The sequence below is a fragment of the Martes martes genome (assembly GCF_963455335.1).
Source record: "Martes martes genome assembly, chromosome: 17".
NCBI lineage: Eukaryota > Metazoa > Chordata > Mammalia > Carnivora > Mustelidae > Martes > Martes martes.
This window is the reverse complement of record NC_137905.1, coordinates 57,308,277-57,329,536: the sequence shown is the minus strand read 5'-3', so window position 1 is coordinate 57,329,536 and position 21,260 is coordinate 57,308,277. Positions and strand designations below refer to the sequence as shown.

Below are 21,260 nucleotides of genomic sequence, written 5' to 3'. Positions count from 1 at the left end.
GTTCAGTATAACACCCTGTGCTCATCCCAACACGTGCCCTCCTCAATGCCCATCACCCTGTTACCCCGTCCGCTCCCCTCCCTCTGTTCTGTAACCCTCAGTTTGTTTCCCGGAGTCCAGAGTCTCTCCTGGTTCGTCTCCCTCTCTTCCCCTCCGACCCTCCGTGCTATCGCTTATGTTTCACGTGTGAGTGACGCCGTATGATCATTGTCTTTCTCTGCCTGCCTCACCTCACTTAACAAAATGCCCTCCAGTCCCGTCCATGTCGCTGCAGATGGAGGGTGTCCATCCTTCCCGATGGCTGAGGAATATTCCAGAGTGTATATGGACCACATCTTCTTTATCCATTCATCTGTTGAAGGGCATCTCCGCTCTTCCCACAGTTTGACTATCGTGGACATTGCTGCTATGAACATTGGGGTGCACGTGCCCCTTTGGATCACTACACTTGTATCTTCAGGGTAAATACCCAGTAGAGCGATTGCTGGGTCGTAGGGTAGCTCTGTTTTCAACTTTTTGAGGAACCTCCACGCTGTTTTCCAGAGCGGCTGCACCAGCTTGCATTCCCACCAACAGTGGAGGAGGGTTTCCCCTCTCTCCGCATCCTCGCCAGCATCTGTCATTTCCTGAGTTGTTAATTTTAGCCATTCTGGTGTGAAGTGGGATCTCACTGTGGTTGTGATTTGTATTTCCCTGATGCCGAGTGATGTGGAGCACTTTTTTGTGTGTCTGTTGGCATCTGGATGTCTTTTTCAGACAGATATCTGCTCATTATGATGTAATTTTTGTTTTAGATGACATCCAGGTAATGAGGGATTTTTGTTTGGATGATAAAAATCCAGGGCAGGGGGCAGGGGGCTGGGGAAGAAACATGAAAAAGAGACCAGATTGACTTTAAAATTTAAACTTAATCATTTAGGGGTGCTTGGGTGGCTCAGTGGGTTAAGTCCCTGCCTTTGGCTCAGGTCATGATCTCAGTGTCCTGCAATCAAGCCCCGCATCGGGCTCTCTGCTCAGCGGGGAGCCTGCTTCCTCCTTTCTGCGCCTGCCTGTCTGCCTACTTGTGATCTCTGTCTGTCAAATAAATAAATAAAATCTTTTTTAAAAATAAACTTACTCATTTAAAGATTAAGTGAGTAAATCAAGTGTCAATGATTAGATCAAGGTGCAAGCCGTTAACTCGCTTGTACTCCATTCCGCTGCGGTGATGGGCCCCACATGGCAGTGAAGCCACGGGGCCAGCTCTCCTGAGCAGTTGTCTCAACACGACTGGCAAAGAACAACACAGCTCTGCAGAGCCCGACGCCGGGAGGGTCTGTGGTGTGCTGACAGCCCCGGGCGGAGGAATGATCCTCAGGGGACCACAGGAAAGGCTCTGATAGGAAGGAACAGTCAGGGGGCCGTGCCTTCCTTGGAGTCTCGCCGGATCAAACATAATTAAAGTATCTCCAGGCAGAAGGAAGAGTGGGACATTATGTACCTGGGAGTTTAAACCGCAGTGATTTGAAATAGCCTTGCGAAGAGTGGATCATCAGGACGGCCCCAGGCCCCAGCCGACATAAACGTTTGCTAAACGGAGCGGTCCTGGTATCTGAGGAGTCCTGGACCTCTGGAGGGGGGTTGAGAAAGCAGGATGGAGACAGGAAGCCTGCACCAGAACAGGGAAGCGCAAGGGGGCCACCTGGGCACGGCTGGGGGTGGACCCCAATCGGGCAGTAGAGTCACTTCAGGTACCAGACGTTGCCAGCGCGGTCACTCACAAAGTAGATCCTGTCCAGGCTCTTTACACGTGGAGGATCCAGGACAAAATAAGTAGGAAAATAGCTCACAAAAACCAAACCTTGACTTTCACTGGGAAGATATATGTATTTTATACTTATATTTCTGAGCTGAACTTCAAAATATTTTTTAAAGATTTTATTTATTGGGGCGCCTGGGTGGCTCCGTCGTTAAGCTCTGCCTTCGGCTCAGGTCATGATCCCTGGGTCCTGGGATCGAGCCCCGCATCGGGCTCCCTGCTCAGCGGGAAGCCTGGTTCTCCCTCTCCCACTCCCCCTGCTTGTGTTCCCTCTCGCTGTGTCTCTCTCTGTCAAATGCATGAATAAAATCTTGAAAAAGTAACACTTTCATGATACAATTACCTCCTTTGTTTGTGGTGGCCTCTCTGATGTGTGAGAAAAGTCCCACCAAAGGCAGTGTGAACTCCAATAGGATTAGGGAGGGTGTGGGATTAGGGAGGGTGTGGGATTAGGGAAGGTGTGGGATTAGGGAGGGTGTGGGCAGGGAAGCCTCCCGCATAAGAACCACTCCTGGGGGCTCACTTCAGAACTGCAGTCAGAGGGAGAACGAGGGCCAGAGTGGGACTGAGGTGAGTGCAACCCCACAGCATTTCTCAATTTCTCAAATGTCTGCAACCCCCTGCAAATACAGAGGACAAACGGGTGGCTGCCAGAGGGGAGGGGGAGGGGCGTGGTCAGACTGGGGGAAGGGGAGTGGGAGGCGCAGGCACCCCGCGGTGGAGTGAGTCTCGGGGAGGAAAGGCACAGCCCCGGGAACCCTCTTAGCACCTCGCCTGGAGCCGGACGGTGGGTCCCGTCCTTTGCTCTGACCAGCATCAGAAGCCCTGGGCTTCTGTTTGCCCGGATGCAAACGGGTTGTAGGGACAGCAAATGACCACGCACGTCGAGGTGACAGGGGCCCAAGGCCTGATGTCCCTCGGCCTCCCGGAAGGTCTCACCTGCCGCCTTTCCCCACACAGTGGTCATGGCCGCGCACTTGCAAGAGACAAGCAGGTGTCCCGTGTGCCTGACTTACCTGGAGGCGCCCGTGTACCTGAAGTGTGGCTTCGCCTGCTGCCTCCGCTGCTCCGACTCCCTGCGGAGGGGGGCCGGCGGGGGGGGCTTCCGGTGCCCCTCCTGCTCCGCGCTCTCTCAGAGGAAGGACCTCAGGCCAGGCACCCACCTCGGGAGGCTGGTCTCCAGGATCAGGGAGTTGGAGCCCCAGCTGAAAGCCGTTCTGCACATGAACCCAAACGTGCACAAGTTCCGAGGTATGGCCTGCCCCCCTGCAAGGGTCCTGGAAAGCGCAACTTGCCTACAGCTCTCCGTCACACAGGGCATGGGCGGCAACGCTGATCTTTGCTTTACTTACCCAGAAGTATAGATTAGAACCACCTTTAAGAAGGGAAGCTTGTCCCTGACCTACACCTAAGAGAAATCACCCCTGATTCTCTCACATCCCCGAGTTAGGATGCGTTCTCCCAGCTCAGCCGCAGGGCTCAGGGCTCAGGGAGGCCAGGCGGGACCTCCCAGCCTCCCTGGAGCCGGCTGAGTCCTTCCTCCTTTCTGGCTCTGGATCATGCTCTCTCTACATTTGACCTCATCAGGGGCCAGGGATGTCTCCCCGGGCAAGTTTTGATCAGGGAGGAAGCACGGGGTGGACAGAAGACGGGCGAGACCTTGGGGCTTCGCAGTCGAGTGCATGTTTGCTGATTGGCCTGTCTTCCCTCCCCAGTGGAGGTGACCCTGGATGTGGACACCGCCAACCACCACCTCATCGTTTCTGAGGACCTGAGGAGTGTCCGCTGTGGGTATTCCGCACAGACCCGGAGCGCCGGGACCCAGAGATTCAACTACGCCCCCTGCGTCCTGGGCTCCCCTGGGTTCCCCTCCGGCCGCCACTACTGGGAGGTGGATGTGGGGATGAGCAAGGCATGGGACGTGGGAGTTTGCGGAGACGCCGCTGACCGACAAGGGCCCGTTCTACTGTCCGCAGAGTTTGGCTTCTGGACGGTGGGCCTGAGAAAAGGAGATCTCTTCCAAGCCAGCACCAGGCCTGCGACTGTGCTCTCGGTGAGCCCCCGCTTACACCGACTAGGGATTTTCCTGGACATGAATCTTGGCACCATTTCCTTTTATCACGTGAGCGATGGAGCCCACATTTTCACCTTCACTGGAATCCCTGCTGTGGGGCCGCTGCGTCCGTTTTTTGCTCCCGGGAGTCCCACCACAGATGGTCAAGGCTTCCTGAGAATCTGTCCTGGGAGGAATCCAGCCGCCGCCAGCTCTCCAGCGGGCCTGGATACAGAACACAGTTTCTAGAGAATTCCCGTGTGCTCACAGCCGGAGCTGGGACCCTTCCTGCTTGTTACGTGGACGGTACAGAGGGCAGACGAGAAACGTGGAACAGTTGGCGAATCGTGAGCACTAATCAGACAAGGGAGAAGTGCCCTTCAAACGTGAAATATCGCACAGTCGTTCTCGTTGGGACTTTCCATGTTTCTGTTCCAATGAATGGGTTCTCGTTTTTCAGATCAATTTCCAAATGTCTATTTTCTGCAATATTAACTTAGTGTTAATGGAGATTAGAAACTGAATAGAAACGTGGATGTGGCCTAACGGATTAATGAACTTTCTAGGTGGTATGTAAGCAAAACCTACGGAGGCAGTAAATACGTGTGTGTACGTATGAAGTTCCCCCAAGGGCTGAAATGCACGTTCATGTGCACACCATGTGGAACATGGGAAGAAGGCGGCAGGGCAGTCCGGGGTGGCTTCCCCTGAAGGGGCGTGCAGCCTGGCACCACAGGTGTGCCCCCTTAAAGCAAGAGATATCCCCTCTTGCAGTGTGTCGGTGCAGGGGGGCACGGAGGGGGGCTGTCGCAGGGGCGGGAGAGACACGCCTGCCGTGGCCAGGACAAGGAGCCCCAGGGAGCCACCCCTTCTCAGTACAGCGGTGACTACATTGGGCTAGGGAGCCCCGCGGTGTCTGCCACACCTACTTCAGGCTGCCTTTGTAGGTGGAGGCTGCCCTAGAGGACATGGAAACATGGGGCCGTGTTCCAGTAAAACTTTATTTACAAAAATCAGCAGGCAGCCAGACCCTGGCTGGCCCACCTCAATCTGGGCGTCAGGCGCCCACTGCCGGCGGGTTCGCAGCCCAGCGCCGGCTGTGCGCACACAGAAAGCGCGGAAGGGGCGAGGGGTCCGATGTGCAGGGCTGGGCCGCATGGGGGGCGCGGGAGGACATTCTGCACGGAGGCCAGACCGAGTGCCCAAGGGAAGGTGAGGCAGAGGCTGGCTGAGACAGGTGAGCCGAGGGCACACGGAAGGCGCGCGAGACAGGCCAGGCCGGAGCAGGGGGCCGCGCGCGCAGGCGCACTGAGGTGCCTGGGAGTGGCGCGTGCCGGCGGGGTGCGGGCCGCAGGCCTGCGGGCTGGGGTCCCGCCCTGCAAGCACAGCGCGGGGGGCCTCCGTCTCCAGTACCACGGGCCAGTCCCTGGCCCAGGCGCTCCCCTGACAAGACCCCGGCCATCCGGGCCCTTCGGCCCTGGGGCCCTGCAGACACACCCACGACGGGTCAGCGGAGCAGCTCCGCGGAGCCCAGCGAGCCCGGGGCGGGAACATCGGGACAGCCGCACTCCTTCAGCATGGATCGCGAGGGGTCACTGCAAACGCAGGCGCTACTGAGACGTGGTGGCCCGCGGCTTCCGCACAGACGAAGGAGCGTGGGGACAAAAGGCGTTCGGAGCCCAGGGGACTCATGCTGAAGGAAGGGAAAGGAACTGGCCCCAGAGCGAATGCTGACACGTGTCACGAGGACAGAAAGGCAGACCACCACAGCCTTCCTGGGGAGCGAGCCCACGTCTACGTTAGGAGCTGCTGTGGTGTCTTTCCGGAGAAGTGGAAGAAGGGCCCACAGGGCTCCGGGAAGAAGAGCACCACGGGGTGCGGGTGCTGACCCGGCCACCCTGTGCCACCCCCTGACCCCAGCAACGGCCCCGCGCCCTCTCAGGTCGGCCTGGGAAACACTTAGGGCAAGTCCCCAGTGCCCCCAGGCGCTTCCTTCTCTGGGTGGGGGGACTGCCGCTCTCCCCTCCGTCCACCCCCCAAATCCTAGTCTCCCCCATCTGCAGGAAGGAGCCCACCCTGACCCCCATCCCCCCCACTGGACGGAAGGGACACAAGTCCCACCGCCCTTCGCCTGAGCTCCCGCTCTGCCATCTGTCTCAGCACCCCATCCCCAAGACTGTTCTGGGGCTCACAAGGCACACTCTCAAGTGGGCCACCTCCTTGGGGAGACACGTTCGGCCCTCACCACCCCAGGACAGGGAACCACTGGGCGTGGATCAGCAGAGGAAGACCACAGCCCTGGCCAACAGGTGGCCCTGGGCTCCAGCAGAAGTGGCCACCGGTTTCTCAGGACCGCTGGCTGGACAAGGGACGAGTAGGGAGCCGGGGGCGGGGGGTCGTGTGTGGGCCAGGGGTCGCATCCACTGGGACACAGCACGGCAGTGCCGTTGTGTGTCAAAGACATGCAGTCACCGTCTCAGGAGGAAGCCTTACCGCAGGGTCACCCACAGCTCACCAGGCCTGGGACGACCCCCGGCCCCACGTGCCGTCCGCCAGCCCCCACCCAACAACGCCATCAGCTCCCCAGCCCTGAGTGGGCCGTGATGCCGCCAGAGCCGGGGTGCTCCGTGGGGCCCCACACAGCCCACCCCCAGAAGAGAAAGGCCAGGGAAGTGGAGACTTCTGAGAAGAGCCTTGGGCCCCACAGCTGAGGGTCCTATGAATCACGGATGGGAATTTGGGGGAGCCACACCCGTGAGAATTGCCATTTATTCCCGAAGTCGCCGAAATTATCACCAAGGATTCACCAGGGGGTGTGCATGGGGACGAGAAGGCTCAAACACTGATTGAGGGGCCAGTTGGGAGGGAGAGGGATGGTGGGGGGACCCCCGGCTGTCCCTCCCCTCTCTAATGCCACAGGAAAGGGGTCCTCCTCTGGCCAGCACCCCTCCCCATCTCCCATGTCCAGTTTCTCTCCGGGGAGGTGGGGTGGGGGGACATGGAAGAGGGTGTAGTGTGAGTGGGCCCCAGGAGGGGGAGGGTGCTGGGGTTAGGGCGGGGGTCCCCCGCTTCACATGCACTCACAACACTGGTCTCCCAGGGAGCAGAAATGGGGGAAGCCAGGCCAGGCCAAATTCCCCCCCCCTCCTGGATTATAGGAGGAAGGGATTAGTGTTGGGGGCCGGGGGGCCTGGGGGCATCATGGGGGGCAGGCCAGGGCCCCCACCAAGGGGAGAGATGTATGTTGGTGGTGCTCCAGGGACCGGGGGCACAGGGCTGAGCCGGAGCTGGTTCAGGGTGAGCGTCGCAGGGGGTGCGGGCTGGAAGGGGTTTGTGATGGAGGGGCCGGAGGTCGGGGCTCCTGGAGGAGAGAAAGGAGAGGAGACACGCAGAGCAGAGTCAGGGCTCGGCCCGGGGAGGAGGTGTGCGGGCGGGACCGGCCTGGGAGGCCCCCACTTACCGCTTGGCAAGAAGGGGTTGGAGGCCTTGGCTCCTGGGGGCGCGGGGCCCGGCCGGCTCACCAGCGAGTCCAGGTCGACCAGGGCTGCATTAGGGCCCAGGAAGGACTCTGGAGTCTTCCGTGTGGGCGGGGGCGGCGTTGGAGCAGCTGCAGGTGGGGGGCTGCCCACAGCCTCAGCCAGAGAGCCCCCGACCCCACTCATGTCGAACGCCCCAGGACTACGGGCGGGCACCTCTCCAGCAAGTAGCTCCAGCTCCCCTAGAAGGAGCCAGAGAAGGAGTCAGGGGAAGATGGGAGTGAGGGCCTCAAACAAGGAGGCCTTGGTGCTGAGAGGCAGAGCCCAGGGACACTAGCCCAAGGCACAGCAGTGGATGACCCCCAGGGCAGAGTGCCAGGGAGAACCACCAAGGGGACAAGTGTACCCAAGGGGTGCTCACATGACCCCACAAGAACCCCACCAGTCCCACGGTCCCAAGCAGCAAGTTCACGGTGAACAGACAACAGCAGACACCAAGGAGCCCAGCAGCCTGGATGACGTTCGTTAGCACGAGATCTGATTTTCTTAAAGAGAAGTTTAGGAACCCCATCTGACGTCGGGAAACACACCAACTCGTGCAGAGAGAGAAGAAAAAGCCCAGAGGAACGCCAAGTGCAGACCGCACAGTGACCAAGCTGGGCCTGGGGGTCGGGAGGGGACCGCTGGTGCCCCATCAGTCCCACGTCCTCCCGAGGGCCCACGTCACTCAAAGACCAACATGGATGGGGCGCCTGGGTGGCTCAGTGGGTTAAAGCCTCTGCCTTCGGCTCAGGTCATGATCTCAGGGTCCTGGGATCGAGCCCCACATTGGGCTCTCTGCTCAGCAGGGAGCCTGCTTCCTCCTCTCTCTCTCTCTGCCTGCTTCTCTGCCTACTTGTAATCTCTATCAAATAAATAAATAAAATATTTAAAAAAAAAAACAAAAACACAGAAAAGAAACGAAGGGACCACACTCCTGTGGGAGGAGACAGCAGGCCCCTCCTGGTGAGAGGCTCCCGCGTCCTCCTGACACCTCGCAGGGAGGGGTCTTCTAGCGAGGAGAGAGCCAGCCTGGACTCTGCCGGGAGGACGATACGCAGCAGCCAGGACGCCCACAGGCCAGGTACCCCGTGGATGGGAGGGCCTGGCGGGAAAGATGCGCTGAGCCCTGAGGCCCCAAAGGGCAAACAAGGAAGGAGACACTCGCCAGAGGCCCCCTGCAATCACCACACCGCTGGCGACACAGGGTGCAACTGGCCGGGCCCTTAGAGACACCCAGAGAAATGTTCCAGGGGACAGAGAAATCAGGTCAGCGGGTGGGGAGGCTCCAGAAACGGAACTCTTTGCACTATTCTTGCGACTTTTCTCAAGTATAAAACCGCTGGAAACAAAGTTAAAGCTTCTTTCCCAGCAGTTTGAAACCACCCAGCTCTGAAAACACAGCCTGGGCGCCAGATCCCGTGAGGGCTGCCGTCCGCCCCCCTTAACCGCGTGCTCCGAAGTGCTCCTGCCTGACCTGGATGGCCCGCTGCGGCGGGGGGGGGCGGAGACCACACAGGGTGGGCAGGGCAGGGCAGGGCACGGTGGGGACGTGACCTGGCAAGTGAGGCATGATGGGGACGAGGAGGGGGCAGAGCGGGGGCGTGACCTGGGGCGGGGCACAGCGAGGACGAGGGCAGGGGTGTGGGTGGGGGGTACAGCAGGGCTCGGCGGGGGCGAGGGGGGGGCTCACCCGTGCTGCTCCCAGAGGCCGGCAGGGCCGTGCGCAGTCGGTCAAAATCAGAGAACTCATCAGGCTCCGTGTCAAACCCCACTGCTGGAGGGGCCCAGGATGTCAGCTCAGCTCACTGAGGGAACCTGCCTCCCACTCCCCCTGCACCCCCAGCACCCAGGAGACCAGACACCTCACACTCCCCTGCACCCACACACACACATACACACTCTGACCCCCTCAGCCGAACCCCAGAGCCCACCCGGTACCTGCGGTGCCATTGGTGCTGGGCTTGGCAGGTGACCCTCCCCAGGGGTCTGAGAAGGCCGGGGCCGGAGCCCAGGGATCTGAGGCAGGGGGTCCGCCAACCGGAGCCCCACCTGGGCGAGGAAGAAGGCCTGTGAGCGGCTGGTGATTGGAGCATTCGTCACCTGCGGATCTGTGCCCGCCACCCCCAGCCTTCCTTCTCAGTCCACCCCTCCCAGAAGTCCTGCCCTGCCCCCGTCCTGGGACACAGCTGGACAGCCGGGGGGCTCCCAGCCCAGCCCCAGCCAGCCATTCCACCCTGGTCCCCACCACTAGCACGGGTACACGTACACCGCTGGGCCTCTGCCCACGTGTCCCTTCCTGGCAAAGCCCTTCTCAGCTGTAAGGCCTCTGGAAAGCCCCCAAGAAGCTCCCCAGCTGGGGAAGGGGCCTTGGGTGTCTGCCTCACCTAGGCGAGCCCAACCCCCACCCCCAAACCCCCACCCAGCCTGCCTGGACCCAGCCTCACCAGCCATACCATCCTGACTCCGCCCGAGCAGCCTCTCCACGGCCCGACACCCCCGGGTGCCCTGCCCTTCGTCCTTCAAGGCTCCCTCACCCACCGTCCTCTGGGCTCTTATCTGAGCCCTGCAGCAGCCTGTCACCCCCTTGACCGTATCTGCCCCTGTCCCCAGGGTGTGCCCCGGACTGCACCCTGGACGTCGAGGCTGCAGCAGGCAGGCAGCCAGCACTCACCGTCAGAGCTCCCCCACGGGTCAGGCGCGGGCCCCTCTCCAGCTGCAGGGGCCTGGGTCCCACCCCAAGGGTCAACCGGGGGCCCCGCAGGAGCAGCAGGCCTCCAAGGATCCCCAGAGGCTGCTGTAGGCGCCGGACCGCCCCAAGGATCAGCAGCTGGAGGGACGGGGCCCCCGCCCCAAGGGTCCGAGGTGGGGGCGCTCATGGGCGCCGGGCCCCCCCAGGGGTCCGAGGCTGGCGGTGGAGCCGGGGCCGTGAAGACATCAGCGAGATCCATGAGGGATGACTGCAAGACACAAAGGGGAGACCGCGCATGAGGCGCGAGCACGCCAGGCCAGGGCGCTGGGAAGAGAGCCTGGAGGAGGAATGGCCCCAGAACGAGAGAGGGAGCCGGGGCGCCCTGGGGCGAAGACCCACCACCAGAGAGAGAGCGAGCCCGGGGCCGTGAGACAGAAGGAGGCGGCCTCCCCACCCCCCATTCCCACTCCACCCCCGCTCTGTCCGCCTCCCCCTCCAGCCCAGCCCCAAACGCCGAGGGTCTCACCTGGTCTCGCCCCCATCCCTCCAACCACTCCCCGGTCCCCACTGGGATGGAGGACAAGAGGCCAAACCCAAAACCGCCCCTACCAGCCCGGCCCGCGCGGCTCCCACGCACTCCGGGAGGTGTGCCCGGGGTCGCCCACTGTCTCGGGCCACTGGCTGAGGCCCAGCACGCGTCCCACGTCTCCGCACACGCCGGGCTCCCCGTGCTTCACGGGAGCAGCACACGCGTCCCCGCGTCCTGGGGGTGAGCCCAACCAGAGTGGCCGGCGCCTCTGAACACAGAGCGGCGGCGCCGCCCGTCCCCACAGCACGAAAGGAGCAGGGTGCTGGGACCGACCCTCCTGAGCTGTGAGGCACCAGGGAGACCCTCTGGCCGAGGCCGACCGTGGGGGCCGACCGCACCACGAAGACGCTCAGGACTCCCACAGCACCCGGCGTGAGGCCACAGAACGGGCCGGCTCGGATGCCCCAGCCGGTGACTGACCTTGGCCATGATGTGCGGAGGACACCCGTCCACCCTCAGAGCCAAGAGAAGGGTTGAAGCTGCGCAGACAGAATCACCAGCAGACGTCATCTGTCTCCACTGGGGGGACCGGAGGCCCAGGAGATTGGGGACCAGACTGGTCTCGCTCGCGCACCGAGCCTCGGAATCTGGGGTGTGCGCGGACACCGAGAAGGTACCCCAGATCACGTGCGCACGCACGAGCTCGATGCCATCCCCTTCTCGCCCAACCAGGCCGCTCAGCAGCAAGGACTGAACAGCACCAGCAGCGTCTGCGCCAGCAGGGACGGACAGAGCTCACGCCTCGGGCACTTAGTGCCCCGGGCACTGACGGAGCGCGTTCCGGTCTGCACACGTGTCCGGGAGAAGCTGGCGCCCCGCCCACGGCCCCGGAGCGCATGCAGGCAGGGTGGCCTGCCCGTGCTCACCTCCTCCTGGCCGCCGGTCTCCCTCCTGCTCTCCTCTATGGCCATCTGCAGCCTCAGATCATCCCCACGGCGGATCCGCTCTTCCTGTTGGGGTCACGGAAGCGGGCAGCGAGGGAGGCTGAGAATGGGAGCAACCGGGCTGCCCCCCCCCGCACCAAACAACAACCGCACGGTCCCACCCAAACAAAAGTGACAAAATTAAAATGGGATGTGGACAATGTGTGGGAAGGGGGGACGGGGAAGAACGTGCAGTCCACAGGATGGGGACACAGGGGTGGTGTGCGGGAGACGGGCCTGGCCCGGCGCGGCACAGACGGGCTTGGGAAGCATGGGGCCCCGGGGAGGACGGGCCCTCACGCGGGATGCCTGACTCTGGGGTGTCGGCTGCACCAGCTGGAGGTGACCAAGCCCTGGGCTGTGCTGGAGGGTGAGGGAAGGGCTCCCTCGCCACCCGGAACAGCTACAGGCATCTGCCTCCCATGCTGGGACTGCACCCATCTGAGAAACCATGTGACACAGGTCCCGCTGCTGGAAATGCGCGGCAGAGTGTGCGTAAACCGGGGATGGGGCTGGTGGGGGGCGAGGAGGGGCAAGGAGGTGGGGACCTGGGGAGGGTCTGAGGGGAGCCCTGGGGAGGGTAGGGAGGCTGCTCTGACCTTGTCGTGCTCCTCTCGGCTCAAACTAAGGGCCAGCTGGAGCTGGACGTCGTCCTCGGGGCCGCAGGGCGGGGGCTGGGGAGAGAGCGTGTGAGGGGCCGGGCGGGACGCCAGACAGGGGAGGGGAGGGATGGGAGAAGAGGAAAGACGGACACGGACAGAGCAATGGAGGAGAGCCAGAGACGGACAGAGCCACCGACACGGTCACAGAGTAGAGCACCCACGCAGAAGAGACAGTAATTCCCAGGACAAGGACAGAGGGTGGGCAGAGAGGGGAGGGGCAGCAGCCGGACAGATCAGAGAGGCGGCGTGGGGGCAAGACAGAGAGCACCGGCCCTCGGGAGCTGAGCGGTGGAGGATGGAGACGGCATGGCAGAACCGAAGTCAAACCCTGCAGCGCCCCACACCCGCCCGGCCCGCTACCTGGTCAGCCTCCTCCTTGCTCATGGCCAAGGCCAGCTGCAGCTGCAGCTCCTCCTCCCCGCTGCTCTGCGGCCACGCCTGCTCCGCCTCGGGTGGGGGCCCGGAGCCCACCGCCGCTGAGGAGGCTGCCGAGGGGAGAATCAGCTGAGACCCAGGCAGAGACAGAGAAGGGGCCCCCGCAGCCCAGACAGCGGGCTTCCGCTGGGGGGGGGGGACCGTGAGCCGGGTTTGTCCAGTGTCCCCAGAAGCCCGCCAGGAGGGATGGAGGAAGTTCGGGAGCCTCAGAGCCCACGGCCCTGGTTCCCACACGGCACGCCTGGGGCCTGCACAGAGCCCCCGCGCGTCCAGGGCCTGCACTCCCGGGGCTGCTGGAGATCTTTACGGCAGGACCAGCCGGGCGTCAGAGACAGAAGAGCACTGCATCCAGAGCCCCCCAACTCAGGCTGGGCGCGGCCGACACCAGGGGTGACGCGGAGTGAAGGCAGGCGGAACAGAGAATGGGAAGGGGGTGACCATGTGGAAGGAGGACAGGCAGGGCGCACGGAACCAACAGGCAGAGGACCGGCTACGCTGGGGGGGAAGCGCCCGCCTGCCCCTCCCAGCCGGCCCGCCCCAGTTCTGGCGTGAACGGTCCCCCTTCAGAGAGCCGGCCCCAACCTCCGACCCTGGGCAGCCCCCTCCGAGCCCTGTTCTCTTTGTCTCAGGCACTGAGTACCCTCAGGCAGGACCGAGGGCGAACCTATCTGGCAGCTCCAGGGCCCCGCCTGCGGGCAGAGGCACACCGGGCCCTTAGGTGGCTCTCGGTTAACATTTGAGAGTGAACAGAACAGTTCTCAGCTCTCGGGTCCCACAACAAGGGGGATGGGACAGGCAAGGACCGTCGTGGAAGGGGAGAGCCTGCATCTGCAACTCCGGCCCACCTGGCCAGGAAGGAGGGGAAGCGGGGCTCGGCGCCTGGGCCGCCAGAGCTTCGAGACGAGGGGTGGGGCGTGCGGGAGGGACCTGGGGCGGGGGCTGCAGGCCTCACCGGTGGCGGTCTGCGCCAGCTTCTCCTTGGTCTTGAGCGCGTGGGCGCGCTCCTCCCGCAGCCGGTCCTCGTCCCGCAGCAAGGCCACCAGCTGTTTGGCCTTCTCCCGCACATTCACGCCCTGGTCCTTGCCGTCGCGGTCCACGTACTGAAAGTCCTTCAGGGTCTGCACGGCGTACATGTTCTCCTTGCACTGCTGCGACACGCGCTCCGAGCCCGTCTTGATGAGGTACTCCATCAGGGTCATGGCCTTCAGGGTGGGGGCACACCGGTCACTCACCTGGCGGCTGGGAACCCCGTCCCAGCACCAGCCTGGGGGTCACCGGCTGGCAGGCCAGCAAGCGTGGCCCACGAGCACGGCGGACACTACCTGGCTGTGAGAAAGAACAGAGCGCTGCACGAGCTGCCACCTGCGGGGCCAACCCCAAAAACCCGGGACATGTGGCTACGCTCACACCAAGTATCCTCGATGAGGAGGCTCGCGGCCGCCAGGAGCTGGGGGTTTCTTAACGGACACGGTCTTTGTGTCCAGAATGAACATCCCATGGACCCAGGCGGCAGGGACGGGTGCGGCGCCTGGGAACGTGGCCGCAGCCCCGGGACTGCACGCGCGCTCTGAGGGTGACCTGGGCCACACGGCGTCCACACATGTCTCGACAGAGGCAAACAGGGAAGTGCAGCCCCACCCGCACTTCCCTCGGCGGTCAGAGCCCGCTCTCGTTCTCTAGAAGGAGGACCCTAAGGAGCGTGGCCACAAAGACCAGCTCGTTCCATCACGCTCCACAGCAGTCCAGGACACGGGCACGCGCCGCCTTCTCTACTGTCCCGGAAATCCCGAAAGTGTCACCACTTCCAGCGTGAGACTTCACAAGTCTGAGGACAACAAGGGGGCGACTCCCTCCCCCGAATCAGCAGTCCGGAGGGGGGCACCGAGCTGCTGGGTCTGGTCAGGCCTCGGCTCTCTGCAGGGACACACGCGTGCTGGGCGCAGCAGGACACCTGGTGACAGCAGCTGCATTATAGGTCAGGAGGACAAATTCTCGTTCCAACAAGTGAAAATTAAATGGCAGAGAAAACCGCCAGTCCTCGGACAACAGAGCACCTCAGAGTGTGCAGGGGGCCCCTGGGGACACATGGGGCCCCGGACACCCCCCAGTGCACAGTGAAACAACACCAGGAGGCCCCAGCCACGGGCGCGGAGCTGGGTGAGCAGCTGGGGGATGAGCTGCGGACCGCGCCATGGGTCATTAGTGACGCCCCACCGTCCACCGGCGCCGGATCTGGCCGGCTTCCCGAAGGTGTGCGAACAGCAATCAGACGTTAGTCTTTAACCAGCCTGGAGACGTTCATGCATCACGGCAGGAGGGAAAGCGGCGGCCGGCGGGCGTCGGGGGCAGGTAGGCTCCCCGAGTCCTGGGCCAGTTGTGCTCGGACCACAGCGGCCGCACCCACACCCCACACTGGCCTTCCCGCAGGCCAGTTAAGCTACGTGAGAGCAACGGATCCACACAACCCACCTCAGTCTGGAATGGGACTCGCACCCAGCGAACTCCGAGACCTCATTTCCAGGGCCCTGGAGACTTTGGCAGTGCAGTTAAACAGACCATGAACCCGGAAACAACCCAAACACCCACCGAGGGCCAAATGCTCACGCAGGACACACACTGTGCTCACGGGGCGGGAGCGGCCCAAACGCAGCAAGGTAGCTCAAGAGACCTCCCAGACGCAGCAGACACAAAGGACCAGGAGCCGGAGCCCACGGAAAGTTCTAGAACAAGCCTGGCGGACCTAAGACACCACAGAATGCTTCTGGGGAAGGGGTGTCTGAGCAGGCCTGGGGTGGGGCGGGGACACCCTCCATCTCATGTGGGTGCTGGCTCCACGGGGGTGTGCGTGCGTGAGAGCCGACCAGGTCGCACACTCATAGCGCGGGCCACGGTGGCAAACGTGCACATTTTCTCAAAAGCAAGCAACGGGACAACCCAACAGTCCCTATTAATTTCTAAAACCACTTGCTCCCAGATGGCGGACGCCAGCACACGAGAGCTAGTCTAAACCAGGCGCCAGCGAACCTCTTCTGAAGGGCCCACGTGATCAATACCCCAGCTTTCCAGGCCACAGGGCCCGGGCGGCACAGGCACGGGCCTGGCTATCCCGCAGAGCCTCACCTACAACACCGGCGGCGGCCAGATTCAGCCCTTGGGCCATCGTGTGTTCACCTCTGGTTTAAGAAAAAGACCTTGAAATCCTGATTCCTCAGAGCAGGGAGAAGACATGGCTGAACAGAAGAGCGAACTGTGGGGCTCCTCTCCCACCCCCTGCCCCTGGGTGGCCCCGAGCCTTCTCATGCCTCCGCGTCCCCACCTACAAAGTGGGGACAAAAAAAGTGGGGACATTTCATGGGGGTTCTGTGCCCACAGCAGTGTGTCTCCAGCTGTGGTCTGGGCCCCTGAGGACTCACCTCCCCCAGCACGGTCCACGAGCCCCACCAAGCTTCTCTCCAAGTTTCAAGAGGCCCTCCCGGTCCCGTCCTGTCCCTTCACCACCACACAAAGGCTCACCCAGACCCCTCACGCTTTCCCTAGACCAACGCCACCCAGTCCTTCACAACAAACAGCCACAGAACAGACCCAGCAGAGAATCCACGAAAATGAGGACCCAAACCGGGGTTGTCCGGATGGGAGTGGAAACAACCCAGAACATTTCCAGGTCTCAGAAATATGGGAGCCACCGAGAGCCGGGCCGGCCCAGGCCCCAGCTGGAGTCCATGAACCCAGCGGCTTCATCTGCCTCGTCCATGGCCACACACCAAGCAGACCCTCAGCTCGACCCTCGCTGAAGAAACAGCAGCAGGAGGACTGGCCACCACCGCTGACTCTCCCTCCAGCTCCTCGCCAGCAGCCAGACCCTCACACGGCAGGAAGTCCACAGGCCGCTCTGAGCCACACAGCCAGGAGTGGGACCTGGCCACCGGCCCCAGCCTGTGCCCACTGCAACTTCTTGACCCAAGGGGAGGGCGCCAGGCCCCAGGCAAGAAAACGGGAAAAACTGCTCACTGAGCGTTGCCCAAAGTCACGTTCCCTTTGACTACAGCCTGCAGTCCTGTCTGTTCACCGGATGAGGACACACGCACGCATCACTAGGGACCAGCGAAAGGGCTCCCGTGGAGAGCATCCTGTCCACGTTTATCAAAATGACACGTGCGTGTGCCCCTCGACCCAGAAATCCCAGTTCTAGAAAACGGCGAACATGCGAGGCTGCTCGTGGCAGTCTTGTTAACAAAAGCAAAACATCACAGACCACTCAAAATTCAGCACCAGGTAGCGGGCAGTTGTTAAAAGAGGAAAGGAAGGAAGGCGGGAGAAAGGACAAAAGAAACAAAGAAAAGAAAGAAAAAACCCGACAGATCTACACTTCGACGGGGAACGAGCTCTGAGACACAGCCTGATCTTCCTTCTCAAAACTGGGCTGCAGTTCACCCGTGATAAAATTCACCAGTTCTCACGGGCAGCTCTGCGTTCTCGTAACCGCCTGGGGCCACGTCACCACCACGGACACAGAAGAGCTCCACGGCCCCCGAGGACATCCACACACACGCCTGGGGATACCAGCTGCCTCGGAGAGGGAACGGGGCTCCGGGCACACAGAGGGACACACACGGGGCACCCGCTCCGGCCTTCTCCACGGACAGATCTCACAGAGGTACCACGTTTTCAAGAAGAAGTTGGAGTCCTAGACTCACCATTCTCCAACCCACATGCCTGTTACCTCGGTTAAAAGAGAAGAGGGACGAAGGGACAGAGCTGGCACACGAGGACCGGGAACACCAGCTCCTCCACGGCACAGGGGAGGTGGGCCAGGTGGCGCCCCCGCCTGAGCCCAGCGCCCGCCCACGCAGTCGTGTGCCCGGGAGGGCCCACCGCAGGCCCAGGCACTGACCTTGTAGACATGCCTCCAGTTCTTGCCGTGGTCGTTGAGCCGCTTCCAAATCATGCTCATGATCTCGGAGAAGGCAACGACGTTGTAGGTGAGGTCAGCGATCTCAGACATCAGGGAGCTGGATGGGCCCCAGGGGTCGTTGCTCGTGGCTTCTCGGACCTTGATCTCGGCCTCTGAGTAGTTGTGGACTATGTTCTTCATCTGGCGCCGCAGTGACGAGGTCGACATGGCGGCAGGCAGTGGCGAGGGCAGCGAGCCCCCTGGGGTACGGCGAGATGGAGGACTCGAGGAAGAAGACAGCGGCAGGAGCTGGTGGGTCACCACATCTGAGAAGGAAAGGCCCTTTGGAGACACAAGCGGGACCTGGGGCTGCGCGGCCTGCACCCACACCCTTGCGGGGCTCCTCACTGCCCCGGGGCCTAGAAGGCTCTGGCCCTCATTAACCCCCATCTTAGTCACCCGGTCCATCTTTCGGTTCCTCAAACATGCCCAGCTCCTTCCTGCTTGGGGGCCCGGCTCAGTGAGGCAGGGAGGCAGAGTGTGCAGTGGGGGAACCACAGGCGGGGGGCAGCGCAGTGCAGCGTGTCCCAGCCGGCTGCCTTGGTGGGGGGCCAGGAACGCCTGCACCTCAGTTTTCTCCTCGAAGAAGTGGGCTTTCGTTCCGTAACCCTGAGAGCTGAGAGAACTCGGTGCGTGGGAAGTGCGCTATGAACGTGGGCGGTCGTGAGACGGTCACCTTGCTCTTCCTCTCTCTCACCACCCAGATCACGCCCACTCACCCTGAGAACTCGGTTTAAGCTTCCCAGATTTTACACACCCAAACGCCGTGGTCACTGTTTCCCGGACTGAGGCACCCTCCTCGTGATTTTATACTCGTCTGTCTGCCCTTGTGGCTGAGGCCGGCCCATGAGCCTCATGGGGACAGAAACCCCATCTGTATGGACATGAATTTTCCCATCAGAGCAGCTGCCCCCAGAAGAGCCATTCAACAAACCACCGGAAGGAAGAGAAGGAGGGAGAACAGGAGAGACCTCTGGAGCAGGAGGAGAGCGGGCACAATCTGAGACAGAAACAAGGATACACAGGGAGACCATAAAGGGAACAGACAGGCAAGAGGCAGGCAATGCCAGGAGGACAAGCTGTCCCAAGGGTGGGGGAGCTGGAGGCTCAGGGAAGGAGAGATAAGGACGAGCAGGGCGGCTGCCTGGGTCCCAGCCACATGCCAGGGGCTCGCTGACCAAGAGATGCCCATTATCCCACCCAACGCCACCAAGAGCGTGCTAACTGATGAGAAGACGGGCACTCGCGGAGCCCAAGCACCTCCACCAAGGTCGCACACCACGCCCAGCAGCACAGACTGCACCTCTGGCTTGGACGCCCGAACCTACACTTTTAAACCGACCTGTGCTGAGAGGAAGGTGATGGGAAGAAAGAAGAGGACGGGAACCAGGCAGACGCGGACGATCACAGCAAGCAGCCACACGGCCCTAACCCTGTGCCAGGCACTCTTCCCCGTGGTTCACACACAGTGACTCATTAAATGCTCCCAACTCCATGATTCACAGCACCTCACAGGCGAGGAAACTGAGGCACAGCAAAAGCCACTCCCCTGCCCTGGCTCCAGAGGGAACTAGGACCGCTACAGTCCACAGCCACACCAACGAGCCCTCCACAACGTACCTAAGTCCTGGGACAGGCAGCTGGCCCCAGCTCTGAACTCAGGCTGGAAAGCAGGGCACTTGGAGACACACGTGAACAGCTAGAAAGACCCGGTCAGGGGGCCAAGCAGGCCAGCAAGACACACTGAGAGGAAGAGATGGTGGGACCGACGCAGAGGACACAGCGGGACAGGAACGAGACAAATGAGAGGAGAAAGAGGCGCAGAGAAACCCGGGCAGAGGAGCTACCCAGAGACACAGTGAGCAGAAGTCACAGGAAACAGAGACAGAGACAGACAGTGAGGCAGACGACAAAGAGGAAAGCACTTTGAGCACTGAGACCCTGGATGAAGAGACAACAACCTCACGCTACAGACTTACAGAGGAAAAACCAAGACACAACAGAGAACACGTGAAACTGGGGCCCAAATGCTGGCCAAGAGCTACCAACAGGGCAGCCTCCTTGAGACTGAGTTTTTGAGGCTCTGACACAAAGGAAAGAATTCCTATCCGGCAGGCTCGGTGATCAAATAAGATGGGTACATACAGTGCGTGGCGACCTGCCCCACACAGAGTAGGAGCTCCTTGAGGCTGCCCGCCCATTATTATCAGACGCGAAGAGCATTTCCCAAAGGGTGGTACCAGAAGACGCCCCGCTCCAACACTGTGAAATTGTACCAAAGCGCCCTACAGAACAGTCAATGGGGCACCAAAGCTAAAACTCCCAGTATCGCTATGGGACCAAGCTTTTCAAAATAAACGGCCTCAAACACAAGGATCTGGTTAAACAGGGGACAACAACAGGGCAAAACTCCGGGAGGGGTGTTCAGAGGCCTGACGGCACACAGCATGGAAGGGGAAATCTGGGAGCAATAACGGAATCCGGAGCGGCCAGCAGCTGACTGCAGCGCCAGCCGGCGCCGGGCGTTCACCGTACCACCTCCGTGAACACGCACGGCCCTGCCGTGAGAAGCCACCCGAGGAACACTACCGGCCGGCACGCAGTGGGCCTGACTGCAGAGCCGGGCTCCGGACCACCGCACCGGAGACCCGAAAACCTGCGCGAGGGGGCACGTCCCAGACCGACCTGCGCGCGCGCGCAGAGGACCCCGGGCTCGCGGGGACGTGCGCGGGGACGGCAATGAATGAGAGACAGGAGGAGAGGACGCCCGGAGTCGCCGGCAACTGCAGACGCGGAAGCCCGGGGGGAGAGAGGCAGAGAGCAAGAGGCGCACAGCCGCCACCCCACCACCGCGCGCCGACACCGGACACAGGCAGGCGCACGGGCCCCGGCAGCACCGAGGCCCGGGCGCAGGCCGGCGGGCGCCCGATGCCGGCCGGCCGGCCTCACACACACAAAGGCCGCGGGGCTGAGCCGAGGGGATCACACGTGACGGACGCCCGAGCGACCCGGCCCGCCGCGCCCCCGGCCCGCGCTCACCTCGGCCCCTCACGCCGGGCTCCGGGGGGTCATGGCGGGCAGCCCCCTGCCCCCGCTCGGCCTCGGTGTCGCGGGGCGCGCGCCTGGCCGCGGGCGGCGGACGCGGAGGCGCACTCGGGCGCACGCGCGGACGCACGGAAAGGCCGCACGCCGACGGCCCCGCCGCCCCGGCGCCCGGGAGGGGCGCAGAGAGCCGGGCGGGGGGGAGGGGAGCCGCCGAGCGGACGGGAAGCAACCGAAGGAGGCGACGGACCGGAAGCGGAAGTGGCGGTGCGCCCCGCCCTCCGCGCCGTACCCGGCGGCCCCGCCCGCAGCGAGCCTGCGCAGCCGCCGCTTCCGCAGCCCCGCTCGCCCTGCAGCGTCACTTCCGGCGCGCGGGCGCCGCCGTGAGGTCCCAAGGGACAGGAGCGGACAAGTACAAACGCAGGCCTCTGCGGGGCGGGCCGGCAAGAGCGGCCGAGGCAGGCGGGGAAGGGACCGTGTCGTCGCCAGCCCGCGCGGCCACTCCGCCCCCAGCACCCCGCGGCGTCCTAGAGACCTCCCCCCTCTCCTGGGGCAGGAGGAAGCGGCCGGCAGCCCCTCCCCCCACGGCGCCGCGGCCTC

At 62.6% G+C, this 21,260-nt stretch overlaps 2 protein-coding genes across 3 annotated transcripts; one reads left to right on the top strand and one right to left on the bottom strand.

The window, feature by feature from the left end:
* Positions 1–2,763: 2,763 nt before the first annotated feature.
* LOC308358456 (ret finger protein-like 4A) lies at positions 2,764–4,100 on the top strand (the record flags this gene model as incomplete). Its single annotated transcript, XM_080828633.1, has 2 exons — positions 2,764–3,049; positions 3,514–4,100. 2 exons carry the CDS (start codon positions 2,764–2,766, stop codon positions 4,098–4,100), a joined length of 873 nt encoding a protein of 290 aa, XP_080684759.1.
* Positions 4,101–6,602: 2,502 nt separating this feature from the next.
* On the bottom strand, positions 6,603–20,945 carry EPN1 (epsin 1). Of its 2 annotated transcripts, none has more exons than XM_080828399.1 (11): positions 20,658–20,945; positions 17,559–17,884; positions 13,620–13,869; positions 12,593–12,717; positions 12,170–12,244; positions 11,514–11,597; positions 10,041–10,326; positions 9,308–9,418; positions 9,060–9,143; positions 7,312–7,569; positions 6,603–7,212 (listed from the first exon to the last, which is right to left on the bottom strand). In XM_080828399.1, the coding sequence occupies exons 2-11, from the start codon at positions 17,784–17,786 to the stop codon at positions 7,004–7,006; spliced, it is 1,710 nt and encodes a 569-aa protein (XP_080684525.1). In that variant the 5' UTR covers positions 17,787–17,884; positions 20,658–20,945; the 3' UTR covers positions 6,603–7,003. The 2 variants fall into 2 exon arrangements, with proteins under 2 accessions (XP_080684525.1, XP_080684524.1); XM_080828398.1 differs by having other exon boundaries at positions 9,060–9,140; positions 20,658–20,856.
* Positions 20,946–21,260: the final 315 nt, after the last annotated feature.

Coding starts and splice junctions, on each gene's coding strand:
- EPN1 (XM_080828399.1), bottom strand. CDS start 17,786: ATGTCGACCTCGTCACTGCGGCGCCAGATGAAGAACATAGTCCACAAC. Junction 13,870..17,558: donor ACTGGAGGCATGTCTACAAG/GTCAGTGCCTGG, acceptor CCCACCCTGAAG/GCCATGACCCTGATGGAGTA. Junction 11,598..12,169: donor GCCGAGAGGAGCACGACAAG/GTCAGAGCAGCC, acceptor TGACCCCAACAG/GAAGAGCGGATCCGCCGTGG.